Source organism: Salmo salar, chromosome ssa05 (genome assembly GCF_905237065.1).
Source record: "Salmo salar chromosome ssa05, Ssal_v3.1, whole genome shotgun sequence".
Classification (NCBI taxonomy): Eukaryota; Metazoa; Chordata; class Actinopteri; order Salmoniformes; family Salmonidae; genus Salmo; species Salmo salar.
The window spans coordinates 36,698,922-36,720,817 of NC_059446.1; the positions used below are offsets into that span (position 1 = coordinate 36,698,922).

Genomic DNA, 21,896 nt, shown 5'->3' on the forward strand with positions numbered 1-21,896 from the left:
TTGTATTTGGTAGCGTTGCCTTTAAATTGTTTAACTTGGGTCAAACGTTTTGGGTAGCCTTCCACAAGCTTCCCACAATAAGTTGGGTGAATTTTGGCCCATTCCTCCTGACAGAGCTGGTGTAACTGAGTCAGGTTTGTAGGCCTCCTTGCTCGCACACGCTTTTTCAGTTCTGCCCACAAATTTTCTATAGGATTGAGGTCAGGGCTTTGTGATGGCCACTCCAATGCCTTGACTTCGTTGTCCTTAAGCCATTTTGCCACAACTTTGGAAGTATGCTTGGGGTCATTGTCCATTTGGAAGACCCATTTGCGACCAAGCTTTAACTTCCTGACTGATGTCTTGAGATGTTGCTTCAATATATCCACATACTTTTCATACCTCATGATTCCATCTATTTTGTGAAGTGCACCAGCCCTCCTGCAGCAAAGCACCCCCACAACATGATGCTGCCACCCCCGTGCTTCACAGTTTGGATGGTGTTCTTCAGCTTACAAGCATCCCCCTTTTTCCTCCAAACATAACGATGGTCATTATGGCCAAACAGTTCTATTTTTGTTTCATCAGACCAGAGGACATTTCTCCAAAAAGTACGATCTTTGTCCCCATGTGCAGTTGCAAACCGTAGTCTGGCGTTTTTATGGCTTTTTTGGAGCAGTGGCTTCTTCTTTGCTGAGCGGCGTTTCAGGTTATGTCGATATAGGACTCGTTTGACTGTGGATATAGATACTTTTGTACCTGTTTTTTCCAGCATCAGCATCTTCACAAGGTACTTTGCTGTTGTTTTGGGATTGAGTTGCACTTTTCACACCAAAGTACGTTCATCTCTAGGAGACAGAACACGTCTCCTTCCTGAGCGGTATGATGGCTGCGTGGTCCCAAGGTATTTATACTTGTGTACTATTGTTTGTACAGATGAACGTGGTACCTTCAGGCGTTTGGAAATTGCTCCCAAGGATGAACCAGACTTGTGGAGGTCTACAAATTTTTTTCAGAGGTCTTGACTGATTTCTTTTGATTTTCCCATGTCAAGCCAAGAGACACTGAGTTTGAAGGTAGGCCTTGAAATACATCCACAGGTACACCTCCAATTGACTCAAATGAGGTCAATTAGCCAATCAGACTCTTCTAATTTTCCAAGCTGTTTAAAGGCACAGTCAACTTAGTGTATGTAAACTTCTGACCCACTGGAATTGTGATACAGTGAATTACAAGTGAAATAATCTGTTGGAAAAACTGTTGGAAAATGTACTTGTGTCATGCACAAAGTAGATGTCCTAACCGACTTTCCAAAACTATAGTTTGTTAACAAGAAATGTGTGGAGTGGTTGAAAAACGAGTTCTAATGACTCCAACCTAAGTGTATGTAAACTTCCGACTTCAACTGTAGTTCTGTCTGACAAACTGCATGCTACAGTGGTGTAATAATTCATTCCACCTAGCCTCTCCTACCTCAATATTGTCCAAAACATTTCTATGGGTCTACAGGACCTATGGGTAGTACCTTTTTGGTTGCTAGGCCTAACCTCTTCCCCCAGCTATAGTTCAATAGATGCATTATTTCACACACAGAGGGAGATGCGATGCAGCCGCTGCTGCATATATTCATAGCCTCAAGTACTCTTATGTTCAGGGTGGCTCATCAATGTGTAATGAGATGTATAACATTAAAGAGTTTCCAAAGAGTTAACATTCTTCGTGTTGGATGTATTTCTTTTGACTCGAGCACCTCTTTGTTCCTGGATCCTGACATGTTAAGAAAGGATGCCGGTGCATGTCAGCGCTTGGCAAAGGTAGAACAGATGATAATGACGATCTACTGTATGCCAGCTAAACACTAAACAGTGGCAGGCCTCATTAAGGTGGGGGAGTACAGGGGGAGGTATGGAAACGAGGCACTCTCTCTTCCCCATATGGTTATTAGCATTTCCATTATGGACGGCGCCCCACCTTGCCGACTCACAACCTGCAGCGCCGTGTCCTTGGGGACAGTTCCCTAGCAACGGCATCAAAACAAACAAGACGGGCACAGCGGCGCTCAACGATGTCAAATGTGAACGTTGGCGCCTGGAGGGGATAAAGTCTAACGAATACCGAGATGGGATTCAAACAAATCTTGTTCTTGGCAATAAGGTCAGAACGTTCTCTGAATTATTCGAAACCATTCGCATCATGGCTCCCTGCGAATGTGGGTGTAATAACTTTATGGTTATGGAAGTGATATGCTACATAATAAACCCAGAGCATCTTTCCTCTTTTCCAGGAAATAACTCACCTCCTGTCTGTCTCTTTCTAGAGATTTGCTGTGGCAAGCACATCAGAGTCGATCGCTCCTTTCAGCTCAGCCCAGGAGTGCTAAATGGACTATTTCTTCCTCTTTCCTCTTGTCTCTCAGATCTCCACCCCCTCCGAGCCTCCCTTCCACCTCCCTTTCACCTTCCATCCATCCTCCCTCCACGCCTCCAAAACCCTATTTGACCCCAGCCTTTTCTAACTAGTCTCTCAGGTGCTAGGCCGTTCTAGCGCTGTGAATTCCCACCGTCTTCCCTTTCCATACTCATAAAGCCTCTCTAAATCCACAAATAAAATGCAAAATGCCAGAGAACCCAGACCCCTAAACCGAATCTCACCTTGTATGAAATCCCCATACACCCCACTGATCCAATCTCGTCCTCTGATTGTGAAAACGCTGAGTGAACACACTGAGCCAGTACTTTAACATCTGGCCACAAGCATAAAAAGAGAAAAGAAGAGGGGGAAAGCAGGAGCCAGGGCCAGGGCCAACTCTGTTCAATAATGTTTCAGGTAGCAGCATGAAAACATATTTATTAGTCCGTGACGGGCTCTGTTTGGGTTTAAGGCAAATAGACTGTCCTCTGCCTGGATTGTCACATGATCCTGGTGTGATGGTAGCCCAATCCCATATCAGACTCTAGCTCCTACTATCCTAGGCATTTGTGTACCCCTGAAATGTTTATATAAGCAATATGGTGAACCTTCCACCCAGCAGAGGGAAAAGTGAAGTTATTAGCATATTGCTTATCTGATCATTTCAGATGAAGTGCCATGTGGAAAAGACTAAGAGTTGATTTGGAATTGGGCCACTGGGTTAATGTGGTGGTGCCTCTCTCAATCCTTCCTAGTGTCCTTGGAGATGGGGGGGGGGGGCACACTGCCTCCCCCTCTGTGCACAGTGGGAGCGAGGAGCCAGAGTCAACAGTGGAGGGCCCGGCATTTAACGCTAGATGCTTTCTCAGATAAACACACTTAACCATGATACAAATTGGCCTCGACTCCAGACCCTCTTCCTGAACACTACGAGGCATATTCACAGCCTATCTCGCTCCACTGCTTGTGGATGTGTGTGTGGCGTGTGTGTGTGTGTGTGTGTATCTTTTTTTTGTATTCCTGTGTGATATGAATGTTGATATGAATGTGTGTTAGTACAGAATGAGCGTTCATCTGAAACAATGTGTCTGTGTGCTGCGTGTGATGGAAGCAGTGAAACTCACAGTGCACAGAAGTAGCGCTGCCTGGCCGGGCGGGCACTTTGGCTGTCTTAAATAAATCATTGGGTTTTACTGATGAGGTGTCAGTCCCACAGTGTCAATAAGCTTGTTGTGGGTCCCGCTGGCTACCCGGCAATCTGCTCTGTTCTGCTCTGGGTACGGCTGCCGCAGCCACCCAATCACAGCCGCATGAAATGCAGCCAGCCTGGCCCAAATCAACAGTGATGCGCATGAACGCCCCATCAAAAAATAGAAGTTTGAAACGCATTGGGGGGAAAAAGGAAACACACATACATACCGAGATACGCACACAGTTACTGGCACTCGAACAGAACAAAACATGGGGAAAATCCCCAACCATTTTTGCATTGTGTCAAAGTCATTTTCGTGGAATGTCCTTGTGCTGTACAGATATAAGGCTTCACACCTTCGGGCAACTACACAGACGCTGGTTAGCACAGTGTCTTGGCTGGGCTGCTAGCGTTAGCCATAGCTAACACAGTTTCTGCCTGGCTGGGCTGCTAACATTAGCCGCTAGCTTCCTTAGCTGGTTAACACAGTGCCTGGCTGCACCGCTAACATTATCCATTAGCCTTAGCTTGTTAGCATAGTGCGTGGCTGGGCCTGGACGTTGGCATTAGCCGTTAGCCTTTGGCTCCCACAGGGGTGAGGGAGAGGGGTCAGCTCTCTGACGGCAGCTATATGGGGCACGGGCCATCAGGCATCCCATCAGGCATCACTCTGCAATCCAGGCCCCGCCCTGGGTTAGATGAGTGACGTTGCTCCTGGAAGAAGAGAGAGGGGAAAAAAAGTGTCCATTAAGAGTGAAGATGATGTGTTTTAGAACACATGCAGAAGAGCCAAATCTGTACTAACAGATGAGGGTTTGGCTGTAGAAACACTGGATTGACCTTTACTCTGGTAGCCTTGAGGCCCAATAGGTATTAAAGGCAATGAATCAGGCACCTATATTGTAGTTCCCCACTGAGATAAGAACTTGTGTAGCTTATCTTTCTAGACACTCCTCAGACATTCCTTACCTTGTTTCCGTCTCTGTTCAAGGTCATTTTGTATCACTGTCTTCATAGTTAATTTCAAAGTTGTCTCATTTTACTTAAAAAAACAACAACATTTGAGCCATTTGGCAGATGCTCTTATCCAGATCAACTTACAGTAGTGAGCTTATACATTTTCATACTGGTCCCCAATGGGAATCGAACCCACAACCCTGGCGTTGCAAGCGCCATGCTCTACCAACTGGGGCATGTATACAGTATATCATTCAGAATGACTACATAACCCTGAGACCCCCTCAGCAAAAATCTATGTGTGTCGTCATCAGGTTAATGGTTCTGTCTCTGTTGTGTCTGTCTAAGGTCTGTATGGTCAGAGGCTCACCAGGTTCTGAAGGGAAGACGTTTCTCAGCTGCTCTATGACCTCCTGCAGCTGCTGCACCGTGTCCTGTTCATGATCCTCATCTCCATCTCCTGGCACACACAGCATCACACAGAGAGAGATGAGCGACAATGGAACACTCAATCATTCCATTCTGTCTGAACTAATGTTGTTGTGGCCCACAGAATGAACAAAACAATGTTTGTTCAGTCATTAATCCAGTAGGAATTTCTTGGAACTTGCACCCCACCAGCGAGACCTGACCTACTATTTGGGAATGTTCATCTTAGGAGCTCACCCGCTGCCTCTGTGTCTGTGGTCTCTCTACTGGGTCCGTCCCCCTGACGGCCTCCCCCTGACACCGGAGATGACAGGGATGAAGGTTCCGATCCGTTGGCCTCCGAGTCATCTTTAGGCTGTTGGAAAATAAATAGTGTCATCAATCCCAACAGAATTCGCATTTTGACAGCTACTTCAGAAAACCACAAACGTTTCTTGGAACGTGTTGGGGTTGAAGGATACAGTAAACATGTACTGTAGATGCACTAAATAAGTCAAAGTGTTCCAGTGAAACTGAAGGCTGCGTTGGCTGGGGATTCAGACCTAGTTCCATGATGAACAAACGAAGATCTACTTTCTACAGAGATGAAAACGGAGGTTGACGGTTGACACCGAGTCGACTACCCACCCCCACTCCACCACTTTCCCTGTTCCATCACTTCATATTGGAACGATAAACAGACTCATATAAAGAGCGTACGTGCATGATTATTTCGTAGGAAGAGATTGAAATGCATTATATGGTTGGGAGGTTCATAGAAGTGTACAGGAAGTTACAATCTATCATTTTAGAATGTTTGGTATTCTGTCCCTCTCTTCCCATTCCCCTCTTTCCACTAAATCAGCCTCTCTTTCAATCTCCTCTCTCTATTCCCAATTTCCAAAGTCTTTTCACATGAGGAAATGTCTTTCTGTCACTCTCTCTTTCTCTCTCTCCCCTAGTGCAGCAGTACAAATTAGCTTTCATTTCTTCCTCTCCCTATCTCTATTCCCCATTTCCACATTCATATTCTTCTACAGCAGTGTCGTATTTTCACTCAATCCAGCCACTATCTTTACTATTCCCCTTTCTCTCTTCCGTTTAGTGTCAGTCCCATATCGTTCTGCTTCTTAATCCCTCTTGAGTCTATCCCCCTCTCTCTTTCTCTCCTTACCGTAGGTATTTCCCTCTGTCTCTCGTGGTATCTATCCCCCTACCTTCCTGTCTCTGTACCTGCAGTTTAAGTCATTAGTCTTTTTCTATTTACTAGAGATGTTCTCTACCCCACCCCTCCCTCCCCTCTTTTCCAACCCATCTTTTCTTTCATTCCTTCATCTTTCTTACCACTTTCCAATTGTTTCTCCTTCCTCCCTCCCTCCCTACCTGCAGCAGTAACTCTCGTAGCCTCTGCAGCTGGGACTCCAACTGTTTGTTGTGGTCCTCCAGGATCTGCATTCGTGTCTCTAGGCGAGTCTTGTGCTGCCGAAGGACCCTCGCCTCGGCCAGGAGCTCCTCGTCCTGCTGGCCCCCCGTGGGCGATCCCGGACACCCCTCGCCCCCCTCCGTCAGCTGGGGCGCCGCCGCCGCCTCCTCATGCCTCCACTTCAGTCGCCGCCACTCCCCCTGCAGCACCCTGGGAATAGGAGCACAATGGCCACAATAAGCTATGATAGTAAATGCTGTGAGATGTCTGCTAAAGCGTCCATATGTTCAGTCTGCTCATTGAGCATATGTTCACTGTCTGCTCATTGTGCATATGTTCACTGTTTGCTTATTGTGCATATGTTCACTGTCTGCTCATAGTCCTTATGTTCACTGTCTGCTTATTGTGCATATGTTTACTGTCTGCTTAGTGTGCATATGTTCACAGTCTGCTTATTGTGCATATGTTCACTGTCTGCTTAGTGTGCATATGTTCACTGTCTGCTCATAGTCCTTATGTTCACTGTCTGCTCATAGTCCATATGTTCACAGTCTGCTCATTGTGCATATGTTCACTGTCTGCTCATAGTCCATATGTTCACTGTCTGCTCATTGTGCATATGTTCACAGTCTGCTCATTGTGCATATGTTCACTGTCTGCTCATAGTCCTTATGTTCACTGTCTGCTCATTGTCCTTATGTTCACTGTCTGCTCATTGTGCATATGTTCATTGTCAACTCAAATAATGAGCAGATAATTATCACCAGACATGGTATGAAATTGTGTTAACAATCACTAAACATAATAACATAGTATGCAAACAGATATTTAATTGGGTTGCGATTTCATTGAACTGGTGGTCGAAGTTAACTCAAGCATGACAAAAAGACGAACCCTTTGGATTAACTTTCACAGCTCATAATCTATTTCTGTCTCTATGGAGACAGACTGCCTGTCTCTATAAAATTCACACAGACAATAAAAAAATCGATTTTCGGAGCAGCGGTATTGTGTTGTATTCTATGTCCTTACCAATTTTCCCAGAGCAAAGAAAGTTGAGGCATGGGATGGTGGTACTAATTCCACCACAGGAGCATTCTTACAAGTAGACAGTCACGACCTCCACACTCACGGTGAGCAAACATGTTTTTGTCAGATTTTTGGGCGTCAGGCCCAGTTTACAACATATGACCTGGGGTCCTATAGGCCAATTAGAATAAAGGAGGACAACTCCTAGTGCTAGATGAGGAAAACACAGGATATACCTCATCATAAAATGGGAAATAGAGAAATAATACCAAACTGGGTCAAGGTTTCAGACATCCAAGGGCTGTGTGTATATATGTTATTAATCTAGCATTATTAACGTATTGTTCACCAAGGACAAAAGGAAAGCAAATGAACGTGTGTGTGTGTTCGTGCATGTGTGTGCACGCGTGTGTGTGTGTTGGCCAAAAGGTCAGGGACATGCAGAAAATACAAAAAGATAATAATTCAGATGAATCAGATGAAGGTTGCCTCTGATGTCAAATTAAGTGGATGGGAAAAGGCAATATTCTATCTAATTTTGGCTCTGTTTACAAACTACTTAATATAGTACACATCAGAATTTGGTTGTAATTCAGAGAGGTTAGAACAAGTATCTAGATCCTCGATGAGGCTGTGCTGGGATCCAAATCTAGCCTCTTGATATTATATATATTTAATAGCTAACATTTCAATGGCCATAAAACATAGATGTGCGGATAATGGACAACCTTGTTTTACTCCTCTTGACAGTTTTAGACCATCTAAGAAGTAGCCATTATTTACTATTTTAGACATAGGGTTACTATTACATAACTTTAACCCATTGAGATTACAAGAGATTCTCCAAAATGTTATGTATACATTCCAGTCGTACTTCATCAAAAGCCTTTTCAAAGTCAGCTATGAATACCAGGCCAGGTTTTCTATTGTTTCCAGTATTTGTCTTATATTATCTCCAATGTATCATCCATGTTAAAAAACTGCCTGATTAGGATGAATAATATCCGACAATAACTTTTTAATTCTATGCGCCTTGAATTTTGCCTTTAATGGACTGGATCTTTATATTTACCACTTGGGTCCTGTTTCAGTAATAATGAATTAAGAAACCTTTTGTTGAGTATCTGATCATTTACCATTTTTTATGTGAGTGGTTAAAACATGCTAATAACGGTCCTCTGAGTACATCAAAAAATGTTTGGTATGCCATCCAGCCCTGGAGTTTTCCTGGACTTAATAATTGCATCAAAAAGTTCCTCCTCTGTAATTTGGCCTTCACATTAGTCTTTCTGTACAGCTGTTAATTTGATCTTGTTAATAGAAAAAAAATCCATAAAATCCATAACTTTGGAGATGGAGGAGACTGAAATGAAAACATATGCTTAAAGTACTCCGCTTCCACTTTCAAAATATCGTTTGGTTAATCATGGGTGACTCCATCATTTGTAACAAGTTTCAGTAAATCATTTTTGGTAGCATTTCTATGTTGAAGATTCAAAAATAATTTGGTGCATTTCTCTCCATATTCCATCCAGTTCACATTATTTTTCTAATAAATTACACTTGCTCTTTCTTGAATAATTTCCTCCATTTCTTTTTGTTTTTCCTTTAACGTATTCTGTGCCTCTATGGTAAAGTTTTATTGCTATTTATCTGTACTGTTAATCCTTCTATTTCCTTTGTTAATATGGACTATTTTGACCTAAATTGCTTTTGTTTCAGAGATGAGTATTGAATTGCATGGCCTCTAAAGGCACATTTAAAAGTATCCCATACAATAAGGGGATCTGCTTTACCTATGTTATGTCGGAAAAAGTCTGTTATAGATTCTTCTGTCCTAGTTAAAAACAAGTTATCATTCAATAGGCTTTGATAAAATTTGCAATATCCTCGCACACGTGGAAATTCTGTAAGAGTAATGTACATGCCAATTATTTGATGGTCCAACCACATTCTGTCCCCTAGCCCTTTTTAAACTTTTGGTGCCAGCGAGAATTACATAAGAAAGTAGTCAAGACGACCAGCTTGATTGAGCCTCCACCATGTATATCCCACTAGGGCAGGATATTAAACCTCCATGTATATCCCACTAGGGCAGGATATTAAACCTCCATGTATATCCCACTAGGGCAGGATATTAAACCTCCATGTATATCCCACTAGGTCAGGATATTAAACCTCCATGTATATCCCACTAGGTCAGGATATTAAACCCCCATGTATATCCCACTAGGGCAGGATATTAAATTTCCATGTATATCCCACTTGGGCAGGATATTAAACCTCCATGTATATCCCACTAGGGCAGGATATTAAACCTCCATGTATATCCCACTAGGGCAGGATATTTAAGCCTCCATATATCCACTAGTTCCAATATATCCATGACATTTGTGTTTTCCTTAAGTGCATAAGGGTGATAGTTTGTAATGTGATTTCCTTTACAGTCCATTGAGGTATTTAAAACCGTATTATAGTCTCCCTCCATCATAGTCTTTTATTGCTTGTAGGTTTTATAAATTATTATATATATTTTCAAAGAAGCGTGGATCATCCTTATTTGGACCGTATAGATTAATGAGCAAAATCTGTTTATGGGTCATTAACATATTTAAAATCATCCATCTACCTTGCGGATCTGTTTGGACAATTTGCATATTCAGATCAAAATTAATATCATCACCCCTTTTGAGTTGCTCATGGGAGAAATTATTAGCGCTTCTCAGTCCTTTTTCCTCACAACTTTATCTAGAATTGTTTAATGATTTTCCTGGAAATAATAGATATTATATTCCTTCTCTTTTAGCCAGGTAAATATTGATTGTCTTTTCTTACTATCTGCTAAGCCATTACAATTATAACGGGCTAAACTTATTTCACCAATTACCATAACGAAATACAAGTTTCAATAATATTTATCATAACATATGTTTGTAACTTACCATTAAAAAGTACCATGATGGTTGAGTGTCCATATAGCTGTACCATGATATTTGGATTGCTGCTAAGTAAACCTCCAATTGTTCTCCACTATTCCACCTGCTAAAATCTCCCCCCATCGCAAGTAGGGTTGTCGTCCCAGTGACCGGCTGACCACCCCCATGCCCCCGGATTCCAGGGTCCCCGAGAGACCGGGACCCATTCTTAAAAACGATCGAACAGTGCCACCCACAGAACAGAAGCAGACTAACCGACAAAATAATTTCCAACGCCCTCACCTCAATTGTATTATATACAGTTACAATGCATTTGGAAAGTATTCAGACCCCTTGACTTTTTCCACATTTTGTTATGTTACAGCCTTATTCTATAATTGATTAAATCGTTTTTTCCCCCTCATCAATCTACACAAGTACCCCATAATGACAAAGCAAAAACAGGTTTTTAGAAACTTAAAAAAACGGAAATATCACGTTTACATAAGTATTACTCAGTACTTTGTTGAAGCACTTTGGCAGTGATTACAGCCTCGAGTCTTCTTGGGTATGACACTACAAGCTTGGCACACCTGTATTTGGGGAGTTTCTCCCATTCTTCTCTGCAGATCTTCTCAAGCTCTGTCAGTTTGGATGGGGAGTGTCGTTGCACAGTTTTTTCAGGTCTCTCCAGAGATGTTTAAGTCCAGGCTCAGGCTTGGCCACTCAAGGACATTCAGAGACTTGTCCCAAAGCCACTCCATGTTGTCTTGGCTGTGTGCTTAGGGTCGTTGTCCTGTCTGAGGTCCTGAGCGCTCTGGAGCAGGTTTTCATTAAGGATCTCTCTGTACTTCGCTCCTTTTATCTTTCCCTCAATCCTGACTAGTCTTCCAGTCCCTGCCACTGAAAAACATCCCCACAGCATGATGCTGCCACCACCATGCTTCACCGTAGAGATGGTCCCATGTTTCCTCCAGCTGTGACGCTTGGCATTCAGGCCAAAGAGTTCAATCTTGGTTTCATCAGACCAGAGAATCTTGTTTTTCATGGTCTGAGAGTCCTTTAGGTGCCTTTTGGCAAACTCCAAGCAGGCTGTCATGTGCCATTTACTGAGGAGTGGATTCCGTCTGGCCACTACCACAAAGGCCTGATTGGTGGTGTCTTGCAGTTGTCCTTCTGGAAGGTTCTCCCATTTCCACAGAGCAACTTTGGAGCTCTGTCAGAGTGAACATCGGGTTCTTGGTCACCTCCCTGACCAACACCCTTCTCTCCTGATTGCTCAGTTTGGCCGGGCGGACAGATCTAGGAAGAGTCTTGGTGGTTCCAAACTAAATGTAAATGTAAGAATGATGGAGGCCACTGTGTTTTTGGGGACCTTCAATGTTGCACTACCCTTCCCAAGATCTGTGCCTCGACACAATCCGGTCTCGGGGCTCTACGGACAATTCCTTCGACCTCATGGCTTGGTTTTTGCTCTGACATAGATTGTCAACTGTGGGACCTTATATAGACAGGTGTGTGCCTTTCCAAATCATGTCCAATCAATTGAATTTACCACAGGTGGACTCCAATCAAGTTGTAGAAACATCTCAAGGCTGATCAACGGAAACAAGATGCATCTTAGCTCAATTTCGAGTCTCCTAGCAAAGGGTCTGAATCCTTATGTAAATAAGATATCTGTTTTATATTTCTAATACATTTGCAAAATGTTCTAAAAACCTATTTTTGCTTCGTCATTATGAGGTACTGTGTGTAGAATGATGAGGATCTGTTTTTATTTAATCCATTTTAGAATAAGGCTGTAACGTTTCAAAATGTGGAAAAAGTCAAGAATACTTTCTGAATGCACTGAATTTAAAATATACATATAAAAAATGATGTGTATTTTAATTTCCACAAATAACTAATAATATGGTTAATAATGTAGGCAGTTCATGCGAAGAATTGTTACCTATAACCAGGATTGCCATTACAGAAATTACATTTTTGGCATGTAATTATTGTGATTCATCCTATATTGTCCCTAACATCATTACCCCATAGCAACAGATGTGGGATATATATATATATATACACACACACACACACACACACACACACACACACACACACACACACACACACACACACACACACACACACACACACACACACACACACACACACACACACACACACACACACACACACACACTCCCCATCCTTCCCCCACAAACAACCGCAAGCTCAGATGTTCAACAGTTGTTCCATCCCAGAGCCCAAGTCAAGAAAGGACTTGATGTGCGAATGCATGAGAAGGCATGCAAAATTGAGATTTGATAAACCAATGTCAAGTCCTAGCTGATGGAGCTCAGATACAGCCCCTTCCCCTGAAACACACACATGCTGGTCCCCCGTTTTGACCATTTTCTCAAGCATCTCTGCACAGTCAGACCTTTGATTATTTTGTGCCACCAGGGACACAATATGTTGCCCCCTCTCTGATTGTCTGAGTGTGACCCACCTCCCCATGGGTTACTGCAGCCAGTGCAGCCAGCACCGCCATATCCTGGGTGGTGGCACCGCACCTGGAATCCCCACCGGCTAGGTACAAGTTTGCAAGGTTCTCATAAGCAGCTTTGAGAAATTCCTTGTACAGTTGAAGTCGGAAGTTTACATACACCTTAGCCAAATACATTTAAGCTCAGTTTTTCATATAATCCTAGTACAAATTCCCTGTTTTAGTTCAGTTAGGATCAGCACTTTATTTTAAGAATGTGACATTTCAGAATAATAGTAGAGAGAATTAATTATTTCAGCTTTTATTTCTTTCATCACATTCCCAGTGGGTCAGAAGTTTACATACACTCAATTAGTATTTGGCAGCATTGCCTTTATATTGTTTAACTTGGGTCAAATGTTTCGGGTAGCCTTCCACAAGCTTCCCACAATAAGTTGGGTGAATTGTCCTCCTGACAGAGCTGGTGCAACTGAGTCAGGTGTGTAGGCCTCCTTACTCACACACGCTTTTTCAGTTCTGCCCACAAAATTTCTATAGGATTGAGGTCAGGGCTTTGTGATGGCCACTCCAAAAACCTTGACTTTGTTGTCCTTAAGCCATTGTGCCACAACTTTGGAAGTATGCTTGGGGTTATTGTCCATTTGGAAGACCCATTTGCAACCAAACTTTAACTTCCTGACTGATGTCTTGAGATGTTGCTTCAATATATCCACATCATTTTCATACCTCATGATGCCATCTATTTTGTGAAGTGCACCAGTCCCTCCTGCAGAAAAGCACCCCCACAACATGATGCTGCCACCCCCATGCTTCATGGTTGGGATGGTGTTCTTCGGCTTGCAAGCCTCCAAACATAACGATGGTCTTTATATATTTTTGTTTCATCAGACCAGAGGACATCTCTCCAAAAAGTACGATCTTTGTCCCCATGTGCAGTTGCAAACCATAGTCTGGCTTTTTTATGGCTGTTTTGGAGCAGTGGCTTCTTCCATGTGAGCGGCCTTTCAGGTTATGTCGATATAGGACTCGTTTGACTGTGGATATAGATACTTTTGTAGCTGTTTCCTCCAGCATCTTCACAAGGTCCTTTGCTGTTGTTCTGGGATCGACTTGCACTTTTCGCATCAAAGTACGTTCATCTCTAGGAGACAGAACGCGTCTCCTTCCTGAGCAGTATGACGGCTGCGTGGTCCCATGGTGTTTATACTTGCGTACTATTGTTTGTACAGATGAATGTGGTACCTTCAGGCGTTTGGAAATTGCTCCCAAGGATGAACCAGACTTGTGGAGGTCTACAATTTATTTTCTGAGGTCTTGGCTGATTTCGTTTGATTTTCCCATTATGTCAAGCCAAGAGGCACAGAGTTTGAAGGTAGGCCTTGAAATACATCCACAGGTACCAATTGACTCAAATTATGTAAATTAGCCTATCAGAAGCTTCTAAAGCCATGACATCATTTTCTGGAATTTTCCAAGCTGTTTGAAGGCACAGTCAACTTAGTGTATGTAAACTTCTGACCCACTGGAATTGTGATACATTGAATTGTAAGTGTAATAATCTGTCTGTAAACAATTGTTGGAAAAATGACTTGTGTCATGCACAAAGTAGATGTCCTAACCGACTTGCCAAAACTATAGTTTGTTAACAAGAAATTTGTGGAGTGGTTGAAAAATGAGTTTTAATGACTCCAACCTAAGTGTATGTAAACTTCCGACTTCAACTGTACATCATGCTCACCCATCCGGGGGCTTTGGCTTTGTAAGACCAACCCTGCCAGGCAGGCTCAGAACCTTGAGGGGGAGGTGCTGCTCTAGTGGGTCTCTAACCGCGTTTATCTTTCTGTTTTGGCTGCATTTAGGCTACTTACAGTAAGCCTATAAAGGAGATAAGGACTTCTCCTTAGTGTATGGTTCTCTCAGGTGGGTGTTTAGAGCATAGTGTTGGGGACCGTTCTATCATGATAGGACAATAAATAAATGTACTATATTTACAATTTAATTTAAAATGTATATCCCATATCTGCACAAACTTGAAAGCTCTCTGTGCTTCTACACCTGCATTGCTTGCTGTTTGGGGTTTTAGGCTGTGTTTCTGTACAGCACTTTGAGATATCAGCTGATGTAAGAAGGGCTATATAAATACATTTGATTTGATTTGATTTGTTACACCTCCTGCTCGCAGACACTCATGGACTCTGGGATTTGCAACCATTTTCCTTTTTCACTCACTTAACTCCACACTTTTCCAAAACACACAACCCACCTTATACCCGTACATACCCACATTATACCCGTACATACCCACATACTGTGCCTTCTATGTCCTCTGTTTGCAGTGTTTTTATCCCTACCATGTTGAGTCCTACCTAATTTCAGTCTTTTGAGTACTTTTGTGTTCCAGTTCCATGTATTTGAAGATATATTAATTCAATAATTATTCTTTCTTCTAATGCTGTCTTATCTATTTATAAATACTATAAATAGAAAGTCGAATACTAATTGTTTTACAACATTCCCTATCTTGAACGGTATAGTGTGTTTTTAGTTGATTTCTTTATCAATTGAATTTTATTGTTTTCTCTATGGGAACTTTGTATTATCTAGAATAGCCATGGAATAGTCTTGGTGTCTTGGAACAATTGGTTATCAATGTACAGTTTATTGACTATGAGAGCTACACGTTTCCTTTTTAATCTATTGGTTACAAAACTTTGCGCCATTCTGCAAATTCCTTTGGAAACTGATCATTCATGCCTATTTTCGTGCCAGCGAGTCTTTTACTCCGGTTTTTAACCATTATTTTATCTTAAAGAATGCATATTTTGCAACGATTGATCACTCATATGTCTGTTCTCTCTGTCCGAAAGAGTGTACACGTTCGAGTTTGATTTTGTCTACAGTATCTCCTGGGATCTGTAGGTTATAGGTCCTAAAGGTTCTAAGACCAAAAGGTTACATGTCCTAAAGGTTCTACGACCAAAAGGTTATAGGTCCTAAAGGTTCTACGACCAAAAGGTTATAGGACTGAAATGAGGCCGAAAGGTTCCAGTTCTAAAGATTATAAGACCAAACGGTTCTAAAACCTAAAGGTTATGTTTTCTCACCGGTTCTCATTCTCCAGGCGGGCCAGCGTTCTCTGCAGCTCATTCTTGTCCTGACAGTCCAGGTGGATCAGCAGCATCTGCTGTCCGCTGGGGGAGTCCTGGTCCAGGGCGCCGGGGCTGGAGTGACGCAGGAGGTACTGATCTTCATCCCTGAGTCCCCCACATAACACAGCAAAGGAGACACTCAGCACACTGAGCCGCAGCACAGCCACAGACAAGACGACACAGGACAGGACAGGAAAAGCACAGAGCAGCACCGAGCCATTGACACACTGGTACAGAGCAGACAGACAGCACAGCCACACAGCAGCAAAGGCAGCAAAGCAGTAGCAAAGTGCCACAGACACATGGGTATAGAAGAGCAGTACTGACACATGGACAGCAACAGACACACAGACAGCACGCACCAGGCACACGGACAGCACCAGACACACGGACAGCACCAGACACACTGACAGCACCAGACACACTGACAGCACCAGACACACTGACAGCACCAGACACAATGACAGCACCAGACACACGGACAGCACCAGACACACGGACAGCACCAGACACAATGACAGCACCAGGCACACGGACAGCACCAGACACACTGACAGCACCAGACACACTGACAGCACCAGACACACTGACAGCACCAGACACACTGACAGCACCAGACACAATGACAGCACCAGACACACGGACAGCACCAGACACACGGACAGCACCAGACACAATGACAGCACCAGACACAATGACAGCACCAGACACAATGACAGCACCAGACACAATGACAGCACCAGACACAATGACAGCACCAGACACACTGACAGCACCAGACACACGGACAGCACCAGACACAATGACAGCACCAGACACACTGACAGCACCAGACACACTGACAGCACCGGACACACTGACAGCACCAGACACAATGACAGCACCAGACACAATGACAGCACCAGACACACTGACGCACCAGACACACTGACAGCACCAGACACACTGACAGCACCGGACACACTGACAGCACCAGACACAATGACAGCAATAGACACACTGACAGCAATAGACACACTGACAGCACCAGACACAATGACAGCAACAGACACACTGACTGCAACAGACACACGGACAGCAACAGACACACCGGCAGGATAGACGCACATCAGCACAAGCACACCGGCAGTCTTAAGAAATTCAAGACAGTCTTAAGAAATTCAAGACAGTCTTTAAGAAATTCAAGACAGTCTTTAACCTGTTGGGTCTAGGGGGCAGCATTTGCACGTCTGGATAAAAAAAATGTACCCGATTTAATCTGGTTACTAATCCTACCCAGTAACTAGAATATGCATATACTTATTATATATGGATAGAAAACACTCTAAAGTTTCCAAAACTGTTTGAATGGTGTCTGTGAGTATAACAGAACTCATTTGGCAGGCAAAACCCTGAGACATTTTCTGACAGGAAGTGGATACCTGATGTGTTGTATTGACTTTAAACCTATCCCATTGAAAAACACAGGGGCTTAGGAATATTTTGGCACTTCCAATTGCTTCCACTAGATGTCACCAGCCTTTACAAAGTGTTTTGAGTCTTCTGGAGGGAGATCTGACCGAACAAGAGCCATGGAACGATGATGTCCCATTAGACACCTGGCGCGCGTGTTCATGTTGGGTACCCTCGTTCCAATACGTTATAAAAGAGTATGCATTCGTCCACCTTGAATATTATTCATGTTCTGGTTAAAAAGGCCCTAATGATTTATGCTATACAACGTTTGACATGTTTGAACGAACGGAAATATATTTTTTCCCCTCGTTCATGACGAGAAGTCCGGCTGGCTTACATCATGTGCTAACGAGACGGAGATTTTTGGACATAAATGATGAGCTTTTTTGAACAAAACTACATTCGTTATGGACCTGTGATACCTGGAAGTGACATCTGATGAAGAGAATCAAAGGTAATGGATTATTTACATAGTATTTTTCGATTTTAGATCTCCCCAACATGACGTCTAGTCTGTATCGCAACGCGTATTTTTCTGGGCGCAGTGCTCAGATTATTGCAAAGTGTGATTTCCCAGTAAGGTTATTTTTAAATCTGGCAAGTTGATTGAGTTCAAGAGATGTAAATCTATAATTCTTTAAATGACAATATAATATTTTACCAATGTTTTCTAATTTTAATTATTTAATTTGTGACGCTGACTTGACTGCCGGTTATTGGAGGGAAACGATTTCCTCAACATCAATGCCATAGTAAAACGCTGTTTTTGGATATAAATATGAACTTGATAGAACTAAAAATGCATGCATTGTCTAACATAATGTCCTAGGAGTGTCATCTGATGGAGATTGTAAAAGGTTAGTGCATCATTTTAGCTGGTTTTATGGTTTTGGTGACCCTGTCTTTGACTTGACAAAACATTACACACAACTCTTGTAAATGTACTGTCCTAACATACTCTAAATGTATGCTTTCGCCGTAAAACCTTTTTGAAATCGTAAAACGTGGTTAGATTAAGGAGATGTTTATCTTTCAAATGGTGTAAAATAGTTGTATTTTTGAAAAATTTGAATTTTGACATTTATTTGGATTCAAATTTGCCGCTCTTGAAATGCACCTGTTGTTGATGGAGTGCACCACGGGTGGCACGCTAGCGTCCCACCTAGCCCCAAGAGGTTAAGAAATTCAAGACAGTCTTTAAGAAATTCAAGACAGTCTTTAAGAAATTCAAGACAGTCTTTAAGAAATTCTATGAAAAAAGTAGTGGCATAGACAAAGGCATGCAGCAATAAAAGACAGCAACGAAGCCAGACATACAGCAGTAACAAGCTAACAGAGTGACATAAGAAAGAGGGGACTCAGCAGCAGAGACAGAGTCGTTGCCCTATTGATAAGAACAAAGCACCCAAAACACTTGCAACACACACACATAGCTGCGGTGGCAAAGAGAATAGTCTTCCAACAGCACAGAGACACACAGAGCCAAGAAGTCGCAGGCAGCAGCACACTGAGCAACTATACAAACAGTCATATTAAACTAGCAGCCTCACACACCATGCCATTACCCTCTCTATTTAGCAAATACACATGCGCACACACACACACACACACACACACACACACACACACACACACACACACACACACACACACACACACACACACAGAGAGAGAAACACGCACACACACACACAGACACACACACATACACACACAGACAGGAACATACCCACACATATTCACAGAAATGAATACACACACTGACTTGAATAAAGACACACAGATGAATACACACACACGTAAATACAAACATTCTCTCGCTCCTTCTATAGACACGAAAACACACACAGTAAACCCTTTGATCAAGGCCATTACCTTGGTTGGAAAATGCATTTTTTTACAGCAGTAAGTAAGTGCGCATCATGAAAACACACACACACACACACACACGTTTCACCCCCAAAACCCTCTCTCTCTCTCTCTCTCTCTCTCTCTCTCTCTCTCTCTCTCTCTCTCTCTCTCTCTCTCTCTCTCTCTCTCTCTCTCTCTCTCTCTCTCAGCCAAAGCCTTTGATCAGGGCCAACACCTCAGCGACCAGGCCCTTTCATGAATTTAGTTGGTTTACAGCATTCCTTAGTGAGGGGTTCACCTGATTGACTCAACCATTCATTTCAAAGCTACCTCTCTCCCCCTTCTTCCCCCACCCTCCAGTTTTTGTTTCAGCCAGCCTCTGGCTCTTAACATCATGTTCTGTGGTATTTCAATGGGCCTCCCTACATTCTCCTCTTCCTCTGGTCTCCTGTGCAGCAGCCCTTTCTATTTGTTCCCACTGCCACAGTCTTTAATCACAAAGACTTTTATATGATGAAGGGGGAGTATGCATTGCTATGGGTCATTTTCATTAACTTACTGATTTCTTTATGTGATTGCCCAGCCTCCCCTGAATGCGTGTGCACACACTCAGGGGCATACACACAGGTACACACATGCCGACACACCCCCTCACACACATACACACACACACTCATTCATAAACACACACACACACACACTACATATTTCAGAGCAAGGCCTCGGCTGTAATGAAAGGGTTCAGTGTGTGGGGGAGGTGGCAGTGTACTCACAGACTCTCATCAGGCGACAGACTATCCGTGAAGAAGGAGCAATTCTGGTTCTCCATCTCCGCCAACCTGGACCACAGGAAAACACACACACACATACACACAGAGAGAGAGATCTTTTGAAAGAGGAGAGGTTTTCCCTTCCAAGAAGAGCTATTCAGTACAGAGCTGTAGTGCGGTATTTCAGCACCATGAACAGCTACCACACTGCTCTTCTCTTTCTACCCTGTTACAATGGGGTTGAGACGATTGGCAGTTCAGCACCATGGATAGGGACTGTAACTTTTCAGCACCGTGGACAGCTCCCGCACTGACCTTCTCCTTCTACCCTGTTGCAATGTGGTTGACGACTAGCAGTGCAGCACCATGCATAGAGGCTAACTTTTTCAGCACTATGGACAGCTCCCACACTGCTACAAACCGTTATCTCCTCCTCCCGTTTTACTAGGCAGCTAAATAGGGAGAAGTTTGCTTTTAGCGCACTTCACTCTCTCAGCAGTGGGAATGGCCTTCGGAGGGAGCTGCCAGGAGGGCTGTGTTGGAACCATCAGACACGTACAGACTCCACCAGAGATACTAATGAAATGTGCTAAGTGCCTCATGCTACTTCAGCTCCCCAAACACACACACACACACACACACACACACACATACACACAAACCACCACCACCAAAACTAATCTACTAATGGACGGCTGGAGGGACAGGAAAGAAGGATGAGAATGGAGTGACGCTTGTCAGAGGGATCCATATTGCATCCTTATGCCCCTCCCACCAAGAAAGAGAGAGTACAGGACATCCACTCTCACTGTGGCCAGACCTGGCCTCTATGGCTGACAGCCCTTTATTCGATCAGTCAGGTCCTTCATTCATAGGACCAGAAGGCAGGGTAGAGAGGAGAGTGACCCGCACCCCAGCTAGGGACTACGGCAGGGGGGATGGAGAAGGTCACTAACCCCCAAGGGGACTGGAGGGTGGAAAAGGGGGCATGGTGGGGTGCATGGTTGTAAATGTGTGTGTGTGTGTGTGTGTGTGTGTGTGTGTGTGTGTGTGTGTGTGTGTGTGTGTGTGTGTGTGTTGTGAGTGTGAAACTGTGAGAATGAGACTGTGTGTACATACGTGCGCATGTGTGTATTCCGTGTGAGAGCCGTAGACTTGGCCCCTGTCCTCAGGACAGTCATGAAGATGAGGGAATTTGTGAGTGAGTCAAGTCCTATAAGAGTTCTATGTGGAGCGTTCTCTCTCGCTCCCTCCCTCGCTTCCCCCGGCCATCTCTCTCCCTCCACTTGCCTCTCCCTCAACCCCTCCCTCTCTCCATCCCTCTCTCAGAACTGGAGTCTGTACTGATGATGAAAGGAGAGCTATCCACTGGCACCTCGGTGCGTGTGTGTGGGGCACGCCAGAAAATCTGTCCCTTAAGAGACAACCAAAACATCAAATACCCACAATCCTCCTCTGGGACACAATATTATTAACCTGGAATAACATGAACACCCCCTCATTTGACTGAATGGACAGACAAACACTCTTGTATGAGGACAGCCTCCGGGACCTTTAATATAGCTGTATGGCAGCAGGTCTGACAGTTCTGATATTAATGAGATTTTTCATTACTTTGTGACGGGACAATGATGGTAGTCCCTCATTTGATGTGTTTTTGAAGAGTGAGGGGGAGAGAGAACTAGAGAGAGTATGAGAGAGAGAGAGAAAGAGAGAGAGAGACAACTTTAATGATTCTAATTGTCAGAAGACTAATACAGTGTTCGGAAAGTATTCAGACCCCTTGACTTTTTCCACATTTTGTTACATTACAGCCTTATTCTAAAATGTATTAAAACGTTTTTATCCCTCATCAATCT

The 21,896-nt window shown here is 43.4% G+C and overlaps 1 protein-coding gene across 2 annotated transcripts in view; it reads right to left on the reverse strand.

The window, feature by feature from the left end:
- Positions 1 to 1,232: 1,232 nt before the first annotated feature.
- Positions 1,233 to 21,896, reverse strand: part of drp2 (dystrophin related protein 2) — a 198,547-nt gene continuing 177,883 nt past the window's right edge. For both annotated transcript variants that reach the window (XM_014199746.2, XM_045718134.1), the window contains 6 exons: positions 20,041 to 20,106; positions 15,917 to 16,066; positions 6,329 to 6,578; positions 5,204 to 5,321; positions 4,908 to 4,997; positions 1,233 to 4,294 (listed from right to left, as the gene is read on the reverse strand). In XM_014199746.2, coding sequence (XP_014055221.1) covers positions 4,275 to 4,294; positions 4,908 to 4,997; positions 5,204 to 5,321; positions 6,329 to 6,578; positions 15,917 to 16,066; positions 20,041 to 20,106 — 694 coding nt within the window. In that variant the 3' untranslated portion in view covers positions 1,233 to 4,274. The remainder of the gene's footprint in view (positions 4,295 to 4,907; positions 4,998 to 5,203; positions 5,322 to 6,328; positions 6,579 to 15,916; positions 16,067 to 20,040; positions 20,107 to 21,896) is intronic.